Source organism: Colletotrichum navitas, assembly GCF_030913465.1.
Source record: "Colletotrichum navitas strain CBS 125086 chromosome Unknown LY79scaffold_196, whole genome shotgun sequence".
NCBI lineage: Eukaryota > Fungi > Ascomycota > Sordariomycetes > Glomerellales > Glomerellaceae > Colletotrichum > Colletotrichum navitas.
The window spans coordinates 31,355-41,965 of NW_026850742.1; the positions used below are offsets into that span (position 1 = coordinate 31,355).

At 54.5% G+C, this 10,611-nt stretch overlaps 3 protein-coding genes across 3 annotated transcripts; 2 read left to right on the forward strand and 1 right to left on the reverse strand.

Moving 5' to 3' along the window:
• Positions 1–355: 355 nt before the first annotated feature.
• On the forward strand, positions 356–5,518 carry LY79DRAFT_136797 (uncharacterized protein). Its single transcript, XM_060550915.1, has 3 exons — positions 356–422; positions 755–3,308; positions 3,420–5,518. Exons 2-3 carry the CDS (start codon positions 851–853, stop codon positions 5,312–5,314), a joined length of 4,353 nt encoding a protein of 1,450 aa, XP_060407055.1. The 5' UTR covers positions 356–422; positions 755–850; the 3' UTR covers positions 5,315–5,518.
• Positions 5,519–6,117: 599 nt separating this feature from the next.
• Positions 6,118–6,941, reverse strand: LY79DRAFT_530268 (flavoprotein; the record flags this gene model as incomplete). The annotated part of the gene is made up of 3 exons (XM_060556166.1): positions 6,118–6,393; positions 6,452–6,531; positions 6,608–6,941. The coding sequence occupies 3 exons, from the start codon at positions 6,939–6,941 to the stop codon at positions 6,118–6,120; spliced, it is 690 nt and encodes a 229-aa protein (XP_060407056.1).
• An 870-nt stretch (positions 6,942–7,811) lies between these two features.
• LY79DRAFT_573398 (U3 small nucleolar ribonucleoprotein complex, subunit Mpp10) lies at positions 7,812–10,390 on the forward strand. Its single transcript, XM_060559467.1, has one exon. The coding sequence runs from the start codon at positions 7,932–7,934 to the stop codon at positions 10,131–10,133; it is 2,202 nt and encodes a 733-aa protein (XP_060407057.1). The 5' UTR covers positions 7,812–7,931; the 3' UTR covers positions 10,134–10,390.
• The last annotated feature ends 221 nt before the right edge of the window (positions 10,391–10,611 follow it).

The window sequence follows — 10,611 nt, forward strand, 5'->3', positions numbered from 1 at the left end:
AACCACCCAACCCAATGCCCCTTCGTTATCTTCGATTATAGAGAAGGTGGCCATCACCTCGGTGTCTCTAAGTGCCACCAGCTGCTGGGTTTTCCTTCAACCGATTATTTGCTGGTTTCCAGGATTTGTCACCTCTTGCGCTGTTCCGACCAGATCAACCATGGATTCCGAGCCTAGTGGTTCACAGAAAAGCATCACCGGTCCCCAACGCCGAACTCACACCAACACTGTCACTGCCATCCCAATTCGAATCCTGAGTGCTGACCAGTCTCGCAGTTCTACCATACACAGAGACCATACCATCGACCTGCGTCACTCCCATCGAGTTTGACTGCGTTTTGGCGCATTCACTACACCATAATCCTTGCCAGATTGCCGGATTAGGCTTAGTCCCCCTCACTGCCATTCGCTGCCACCTCAAGGTAAGCTGCGAGCCTCCGACCGGTATTTAGCCGTCAGGACTCTCTTTCCCGTCACTTCAGGTTCCTCAACCGCAACTTTATTAGAGAAAGTACCTACGGGATCACGTTCTCCCCCGTCCGACCCTTAACTTCTTGGTCCCTCTATCCCCACCCCTACCACGTTCAGGCTTTTCCTTTCTAAGGCGCTGCATTCCTATCCCTGTTTGGACCAATCATCGTGGCGCTTTTGCTCCTTCTCGTCTGATTTATTTATCCCTTGATGCACAGGCAAGCTAGTCTGCGTACCAATTGAACTCGGTGCTCTCTAAAGAACAAATGCTAATCGGCGCCAGCTGTGCAGTGCTCAGCATCATCAAATGGTCGCATGACGATATTTTGACTTCCGCATCCATCACGTGCTTTCCCTTCCATTGAGGAGGCCGATAAACATGCAGAACTGGCAGCCAAATGGCCAGGCAGGCTCTCCTCAGGGCCATAATAACATGTGGTCGGGCTCTTATGGGTTTCCTGATGGATCAGCCCAGTTCGATGCGTCTCAAAATTGGCAGCATCAACTTCCCAATCAAAATGCCTTCTCTCATCTTGGTGCCCGAGGTAATAGTGCTGAGAACAATCTCTACGCCTCGCCTCATCAAGCCCATGCCACTGTGGCGGCGACCGAGCATAACAGCATATCTGCTCTGAACCACGGCAACTTCCACAACGGTCACAGCCAATTCTCATTGGATACGCCTTACACTGACGCCGCGCAAGAGGATGCGCTGGCTGGTCTCAACGACTTCCCACAGGACATATATGGCCAGCCAGGGAAAGCAGACTTCACGGCCAGCATTGACGACTTGAACCACGGCCACACGCCTGACTTTACCCAGCAACAATTCCAGTACAACGCTCAGGCAAACCAGCTGTTTAATGGCAATGTACCCCAATACAATGATTCTCAATTGATGCCTCAGCATGGCCATCAAGCACCAGCACAACTACAACAGCGTTTCGAATCGGTTCCTCAATCCTACTCGCCTGCGCCCCAGAGCTATGTTCCATCACCACAACAACATCAGGCCCAGCCTGAGAGAGTCTTCTCCCAGTCGCCCCATCCCTTCCAGGCTCAACAATCCCATCAACAGAGCAACCAGGGATTTTCCAACCCGACTCCGCCTCCCTTTCAGCAGAACCAGGCCACGCCCTACCAGCAGCATAAGTTCGTTCCTCAACAGATGACATATACCCAGACTGCAGCGAGGCCTGCGTTTCAGCCTGTCGCTGCGAAACAGGTACCAGACCAAGAGTCAACACTGCAGCGTACACCTCAACCTTTGCCTCAACAGCAACCTGTCCATCAGGCCAAGGCGGTTCCCTCACCAGCTCGGCCTATTCAACCGCAACAACAACAACAGCAGCAGCAGCAGCAGCAGCAGCCGCATCTACAGCACATTGCGGCGGCTCCTGCTTCTCAGCCTAGCACGCCAACTCTCCAGCCCGAACCCTTGAAGAAGCGTAAACGTGCAACGAAGAAAGATGGAGAGGTGGATCGAGCGGATTCTCCAAATCCAAAGAGAGATGACGATGGCGAAACTTTGGTCTTACCCTCGAGTACCGAAGAAGAGATCGCAGCCATGGAGAAGTTTAGAAAACGCAACGCCGCATCCAAGAAACAGTTCCCGGCTATCCCCGGTGCATCATTCCTCGTTTCTTCGGGCACCGTCAAACTAGCCGCGCCCAAAAGCTACGATAGACTTGCGCCCCTTGTTGCTTTGCCATCAACCAGTGGACGACCCATTCTTCCTGAACTCGGCCGAGACCTTCCTTGCGAGATCCAAGGCAGGTTCACCGACAAATATAGACCATCCATGAACTTTGTTGGACAGCCAGGGGATCGGGAGGCGGAGGCCAAGGATCTTATTGAGCAATACGGACGCGAGATGGGGGACCTCAAATCTGGCCGGCCTAAATACTCAGAATTCCCTTTCACATTCCAGGAACAACTGAAGGCGGACGAAGCAGCCAAGTCCAAGGCCCAGAGGAAGGCCCGTAAAGAAGAGGAGGAAGAGCGAAAACGGCCCATCCGTCCTGAGACGCGGCCTGCTGATCCTGTAGAAGCTGCCGTATGGGATATACTAGGCATTGTCTACATTGATCCTTCGGCCACCAGAACGACTGCCCTTCTAGGTACTGCTGTACAGGGCCTAGGCGAATTCCTTGTCAAGCTCAGGTCGGAGGTGAACCGACTGAAACAGGAGGTCGACCAGGCCAACAAAGAAAAGAAATCTGCATCGGTTATTGATGAATGGAATAGTAAGATGGATCTGAAGAGGGAGATCTTCACTAGGGTCTGCGAGGCGGCAGCCAAGCACGGCGATGAGGCCGTGTTGGAGAACTTTGGTGGCCACCAGAAGGGCATACTGAGTTTGGTCAACATGCTAATTGGCTGCATCAAGGCAGCCGACTTCAGCGGGCCCTTGCCAAAGGCCCTTCTTCGCTTCATGTCCAACATCAGCGTACACAAAAAAGTTGCAGAGGCTGTTAACCTTGAAAATGTCCGAAAGCGGTTTGCAGACAAGGGCGACGACGAGGTCAAGGAACTGGTTCGTACGATCGCGTCTCGAATCAAGAAGGATGTGGAACCGATCAACGGCACCGAAGTCAAGAAGACGCCGTCGGCAGCCTCAATCAGCAAAACACCAAAGCCCGCTGCGAAGCCACTTGATGGCTCCCCCGCAAAAAGAGCGCGCGACGATGACAGCGACTCTCGCACTGTCAAGAAGGTGGCCACCGAATCAGCGAATAACGGTCTGGGTAACAAGCTGGGGTCAAAACCTGCCGGGTCCCTTCAATCCAAGTTTGGCGCTACAAAGCCTCGCCCGACAGCTTCGGCTTCTCTCGCAGGTAAAATCCGAGCCCCTGCGCCCAAATCAAGCGCAAGAGATCCTGTCAAACCCGAGATTTCGAGGTTTGAGGGATCAACTTCGTCCGCAATGGACGTTGACAAGAAACCAGCGCCATCCGCGCCAAAGGCTGAGCCGAAAGTGCCTGCCACCAAGGCCGTTGCAAGTTCAAGCCTAGCCTCTTCCAGCATCGCCTCGCTCCTTGACTCCATCAATACGCCTAAAGCTGACGGTCCCTCTACGCAAGCGAAGGACTCTGGCAAGAAGGAAATCTCAGAGACTCCTGAAGAGAAGGAAAAACGACTCCGAAAAGAAGCTCGCCGCAAGCTTCGCGTCAGCTGGAAACCCGAGTCGGAGCTGGTGCAGGTTCGCATCTTCCATAAGGAAGCCGCTGAAGACCAAGACAACATGACCAAAGATGCTGCAGATGATCGATCTGAGGGAATGATGCTCAAGCAGCGGTCCTACAATGACGATGAGGACGATGACGATGACCTGCCATACAGACCCTGGGTCAAGCCGTCCCTTGCGGATCTGTCCGCGATTCCTCAGGACTACCGCGATAAGTCTTTCGTTACTCGTGGAGGTAACCTGAATTTCCATACGGAGGAACAGAAGGTCACCGAAGAAAGAGAGAAGAAGGAGCTCATGGTTACATACATGGATATCTCGGACATCCCGCCAACACCTAAATCTCCGCCGCCCGAGTCGGTAACGATCACCTCTGACGGCAAAATCTCCCAGTTGCCTCAAGGAGAACCAAAGTACGACGAGATCCATAAACGGTGGAAGGAGGCACAACAGTTCGGCTGGGAGGCAGCAGCATACTATGCGCGCAAACGCCTGGATGCTCAGAATGATCCCGCCACGAAACTCAACTCGATCTTGGGCAACCTCAAGCCAATCGCTCCAGCAGTCGAGCCTGAGCCATACAATATGACCCCACCCAAGGAAAACGCGCAACCTATCCTGCCTAATGCTGCTGAGATGCAGCCTGTTCCGGTTATTCCGTTCGATGACAAGGTCTACGAAACCCTCATCTCGGACAAAGTAAAGAACTGGCTGGATCTCAATCCCTTCAATCCGACAGCACCACAAACCCATCGACGACATGATTTCTCCGACCCGACAATACAAACGGCCGCCGACAATGTAGAGGAGGTAGCAGAGTCGTTAAGAGGACTTCCATATCCCGCAACGAGCCCGCCCGCATGGCTTGCCAACAATCAAGAGAGAGTAAGGGAGTGGTGGGCTGGATACCAGAAAGACTCGGCATCGAGAGCGAAGAAGGAGGCGGATGATAAGGCTCGCGCAGAGACTGAGGTTGGGGTTCAGGAACAGCAACAGCAGCAGCCAGAAGCGATGACGCAAGAACAGAAAGACGCTTGGGCTGCATACTACAAACAACAGGAGCAGCACTATGCCCAATATATGGCCATGCTTCAGAGTGGCCTACCGCAGCAGCCGACCCAACCTACCCCAGCACCTGTCATAGCAGGCGATGCTCAACTTCAGGCCATCCTTGCTCAAATGAGTCAACAGCCGGCATCCCAAGGCAATGTATACGGGCTCAACCCACAAGATACCAGCTACCAACAGTTGATGATGCTCGCTCAACTTCAACAGCAACAACAACAACAGCCACAACAGCAGCACCAACAAGCTGCCCCGCCCCCGCCCCCGCCAGTTGGTGAACAGTCTCCTCCTAATCATGACCAATCCTCATTCAAGCTTCCGCAGCGGCAATTGGTTGATTACAGCGACTGGGACACTCGAGACGACTCCGACCAACAAGGTGGACGTGAGCGTGATAGAGAACGCGGCCGTGAACGCGAGGGCAAAGGTGGCAAGCAGGGCAAGAATCGCAAGGGCAACGCTCCCGGTGGTGCTACTCTTCCTCCTCATCGCCCAGTTAACCGCGCCCTCATCGGAACTAAGCCTTGCAGTTTCTGGCAGCAAGGCAAATGCGCTAGAGGTGACAAATGCACATTCAGACACGACACCTGATCCGCAAACATATGCGAGCTCGTATATATACCAAACTTCGTTTCTGGTTGGATGGGGCAACCAGTGCCCCCTTTTTTTTCATTTGTGTTAAACAATTAGGCCCGGCGCGCGAGGCGAAACAGAAACTCGTAAGATGTCCCACGAGGGGAGGATTCAAAAGTATGATGACTGGGGAAAGGGGCCAATCGAACGGGGTTTCTTTTTCGGTAATTTTTTGTTCGTTGTCATAGCATTATCAGGTGACCGGAAGCCTAGCATCTGCATCAAGGAATTGGGGTAAGGTCTTGAGGATATGCATAACAGAAGGAGGGGTCTAACGATGATTAGCGCGCATGTTTTCTACATCGCAAGGTATCAAGCCTGGCCGGAATTAACTGTACACTACGATAGCCACAAATCATGCACAAATGACATTGCATCCGTTAACCGTTCTTTTTTATTATCCAGTGATTCCTTGTGACATCTTTGTAGCGTTGTCGATTTCAACCAATCTGCAAGGCTTAGATAGCATGGGCTTTGTGTTTTCCTCCCATGCCAGTGAAGTGGTCGTTTCCGCTTCCCCTTTGTGGCATAAGCTCGAGGGCAAAAAACGGACAAGGCTGCGATGTGGGAATGAGTTGAGTCAATAGTAAAGCATCTTGCCTGGGCTAGTTCAGGATAGTTCTAGACGAATACCACTAGCCAACGAAGATCGCATCAGAGCAGCCTATGTTGGTGGTTGTGAGTCTTTGCCAATCCGCATCAGCGCACCTCGGTTGCCCATTCGCTCTTGCCTCATTGACGCGGCCTCTTCTTAATCGCCGTTACTGAACTCCAGCCCCAAGTCCTAACCTCTCTTCCGTAATCTTGACGATCTCCTCCCAAGACATCATTGCCCCGTTCCCGGTGTCGCCGCAAGCGAGCGTCTTCTCTATCGGCCTCAGGACCTCGAACCACGGCCAGTCTTCCTCCAGGACCTTAATCTGTTTCGCGGTGATTGGGTGCATGTACATGGCCGAGTTCATGGCGGTGGCCACCATAATCTTCTTCCGTCTTCCATCGATGAGCCCATCGGGGTCCCATGCGCGGATGACGCTAGTCTGGGGGACGCATCAGCAGAGAGTGTAGGCTGCGAGGGGAGCGGGCATGTCGACTTACTAGGAGGTTGTCCGAGAAACCGTTGACAATCTTGGCCAGTGTGTTTGCTGATAAAGGCGCGACAAGCATCAGATCCGCCCCTGGACTGACATTAGCTTTTTCACGAACGGAATGAGGACAAGCTCTCCTCGACAGCAGCGAATAGCGGCCACTTACACCGCCGCAGCTCGATGTGCAGGATGGACGCCCCGCGGCGCCACGGCTGCACCCACTCGTCCGCATCAAGGTGCAGGGCTTCGACGTTGGGCAGCGCTCGGATGGCGGCGAGGGAGGGTTGTTCGGCCGTCGAGCCGTTCAGGAACTCAGCCGCGGAGGCCGTGAGGATGACCCGTATCGACAGGTTCTTGTGGTGTCCGAGGGCCTGGATGATGTTGGGCAGTTTGATGGTTGCGACGGAGCCACTGCAGGCTAGCAGAAGATGGGTCTTTCCATCTGACCGGGAGGCCGCCACGGAAGCCGCAGGGTCGTTGGAGGTCCCGACGTGAGACATCGGGGTTCGGTTGGCTGCTGTGGTCAGGCATTTAGCTTGTGAGGCATTTGCGCAGGTGCTACGCTGAGTGGGTTGTCAAGTACTCGGTTTATTGGTGTGAGATATTCTGATGCAAGTAAATCATACTAAGGGGACGCCAGGTAGAAGGGATCCAAAGGTTCAGGTATGGTGAGAACTCATCGCCAGTAAAGCGCAAACTTATTTAAACTCACTCCGCATAATAAAAGGCGACTCACAATTGGTTTTCAGCCAAAGACCTCTTATGCGACGGTGTTCTTGATAACGTGGTACTTTGCGTAAGTATGTATGGTATCAAGTTGCTCGTTTTGGTAAGCGGTGTTACAACGAAGTTGCGATGTAAGTTGAGTCAAGTCGATGTGTATATGCACAGGATACTCTTAGTAATCATCTTTCGAAGGTGCTGCTGATCCGGCCCCGCCACCGAGCCAGGCCCTTGAGGAACTCATATCAAAGAATCAATATTAACATGTTCCCGGTTGCTTACCGACGGAGAGTACTTTTTGAATGGCAAACTTCAATTATAAGCGTCTGCCAGAGTACATGTGCATATAGTCTAGTCATGTGCGACGATTATCGTCTCGGAACACCAGGGATTCCAGTGAATCGGAGGGCTGCAATACTCAGCTGAACCCAAACCTAATTGTCAAATGAATGGCTACTTCTTGAATAAGGAATAAGACTGGTCCAAAAGCACTTTAGAATCAGCCATTAACAGAGCCCCCAACCTTTACAAGATTCAAACAAAAGCGAGAGACATGGACGACAGGGTGATTAGCTAATGTTTCTGGACTGGCAGCACCAGTCTTATTGACCAATCAAAACTGACCCACCCACTCTGAGCCGTTTTGCGGGGTCCTAAATTTTTTGCTGCTTCTTACGGACGGCGCCGACTAAAAAGAAATAAAAATAAAAAGTGAAATCTTGCACGGCCGAAACACGCATATCCTCATCCCAACGAAAAAAAATATCATGGCGGTGGGCAGCAGCACGTCTTCCTCCCTGACGTCGACAACCAACACGCTCACCTTCGCGCCCGGTATGGCCGCCCAGCTCCCCTCCGGCGGCGTCGCCGACGTGCGAGCCCTCTACGACAACTTGGGCGCCGAAAAACGTCACGCCTTTCTCCAACCGCCGTCCGCGATCCCCTCCGCCTCGCTGCAGGTCGTCAAGGACACGCTGGATGCTTTTGCCGGACAAATCAGCGACGAGCAGCTGCGCCTGCTGAAGGAAGCGACGAGGAAGCGCAAGCGAGCCGACGGGGGAGCAAAGGTCGACGTTCTCAAGATCCGGAAGGTTCATGTCGATGGGTTTGAAACGGGCCAGGTCTGGCAGCAGGCCCGCCGCATTATCCAAAGCGCTCTGAACCACTCCAAGGAGACCCTGAAGGAGCTCGAGGAGCGAAACGAGATTGCTATAAACGGGGTCGACGGCGAGGAGACATCTGTCGATTCTGACAAGGACTCCGAGCTTGAGGAGGGCTCTAGTGACGAGGTGTCGGATTCCGACCTCGATGGCGTGGAGCAAGAATCCGACGAAGAGGAGGCCGAGGGTTCCGATGTCGAGGGGCTTACTGGAGATCTCGAAGATATGGACGAAGACGAGGCTGGAGAAGATGACGAGGAGGAGGAGGAGGAGGAGGAGGACGACGACGACGATGATGCAGAGGAGTTCGTCGAAGACCCTCACGGTCTCAACGACGGATTCTTCTCCATTGACGACTTCAACAAGCAGACCCAGTGGTTCGAGGAGCAAGACGCTAGAGGAGACCCCAACACGGACGCCAACAGCGACGACGAAGATATCGACTGGAACGCGGACCCGCTTGCGCCATCAAGCAAGGCGGGCTCGTCAAAACGTAAGGGCGATGATATGGAGGAGGACGCCGGCTCCGACGAGGATGAGGACGAAGAGGACGGTCCGACGTTTGGTGACATGGACCTCAACGCCCCCGAAGGTGCAAGCGATGACGAGGACATGGATGACGCCATGGAGGACGATCAGGAGTTCAACGCAAATGGCATCTACTTCAAGGACTTCTTCGCGCCACCGGCAAGGAAAAAGGACGGCAAGTACAAGAAGAAGAGGTCTGTTCGCTTCGCGCCCGAGCCAGTCGCCGAGGAGGATGTCGAGCGTGCCATGGAGGACGTCAGAAGGGACCTCTTCGAAGACGAGTCGGACCACGGAGACGACTCGGACGACGCCCTGTCAGACGTCTCCGCCGGCGACCCAAGGTCGCGTAGGTCCGCTCACGAGAGACGCCAAGCGAAGCTCGCCGAGGAGATCCGCAAACTCGAGGCCGAGTCCATTGCCAAGCGCCAGTGGACATTAACGGGCGAGGCCTCTGCCGCTGAGCGTCCCGTGAACTCTCTTCTGGAGGAGGACCTGTCCTTCGAGCACCTGGGCAAGCCCGTGCCCGTCATCACGGCCGAGGTCAGCGAGGGCATCGAGGACCTGATCAAGAGGAGGATCCTGGCGCAGGAATTTGACGAGGTCCTCCGCCGCCGGCCCGACGCCGACCTGCCCCAGAACACACGTCGCGGACTCATCGAGCTCGACGATAGCAAATCGGGCAAGGGTCTTGCGGAGATCTACGAGGAGGAGCACATTAAAAACGCCGACCCGGACAACTACGTTAGTAAGTCAGACGAGAAGATGAAGAAGGAGGAGCAGGAGGTCGAGAAGATGTGGAAGGACCTCAGCGCCAAGCTCGACTCGCTCAGCAGCTGGCACTACAAGCCCAAGCCGGCGGCGCCGTCGCTCACAGTGGTGTCGGACGCCGCGACGATCGCGATGGAGGACGCGCAGCCGACCACGGCGCAGGGCGTCAGCGGCGGGCAGAGCATGATCGCGCCGCAGGAGGTGTACAAGGCCGGCAAGGAGACGGCGGAGAAGGGCGAGGTGGTGGCCAAGAGCGGGTTGCCGATCGCCAGGCAGGAGATGTCGCGCGAGGACAAGCTGCGGCGGCGCAGGCGCGAGAAGGAGCGCATCCGCAAGGCGGGCGGCACGGACAAGAAGCCGCTCGGCAAGAAGGCGCAGATGCAGCGGGACACGATGGCGGACCTCAAGAAGGGCGGCGTCAAGGTCATCAACCGCAAGGGCGAGGTTGTCGACGTTGATGGCAACAAGGCCAAGGCGGAGGTCAAGTCGACGAGTAGCACCTTCAAGCTATAGAAGAAACAGTGTCTCTCTGCATGGCGATGTCGAAGGGGGGGCAGCGATGATGATGAGCCTCCCCCCCGAAGTGCCCACGGCGTTGAGGCTCGGATATGGAACACAATTGGGGAAGACAAAAAAGCCCAGGGCGTAATTTTCTCATGTATCACATAGCATCCGTCCCTGGTTTCATTCGGGACAAAATACAAAAGTTGGTCAATTCACGTTCAGGGAAGCTGATTCCGATCCGTCCCAGACAAGCCGTCGCCGCGCCAAAAGGTCTGGAACCCAACGTCCTGCAAAATCGGCCGGCTGAACGACAAACCCAGAATAGTTCTAATGCATTGGAGTAAGCAGGCAGTTCCACCCGATGCCGGCGCTCGAGAGTTCAATAGTAGTGTACAAAGAAGGCAGTTGGGCAGGGATGGCAGACAAGCCGTTGGTCCAGGGGTCCGACGGGCCAATCACATTCGGGAGAAAGCATTTCGTAAGTGAC

Excerpts from the sequence above, each read along its gene's own strand:
- LY79DRAFT_573398 (XM_060559467.1), top strand. The coding sequence starts at position 7,932 with ATGGCGGTGGGCAGCAGCACGTCTTCCTCCCTGACGTCGACAACCAAC.
- LY79DRAFT_136797 (XM_060550915.1), top strand. The coding sequence starts at position 851 with ATGCAGAACTGGCAGCCAAATGGCCAGGCAGGCTCTCCTCAGGGCCAT. Across the intron at positions 3,309-3,419 it reads AGCTTCGGCTTCTCTCGCAG|CGCCATCCGCGCCAAAGGCT; the intron begins GTAAAATCCGAG and ends ACAAGAAACCAG.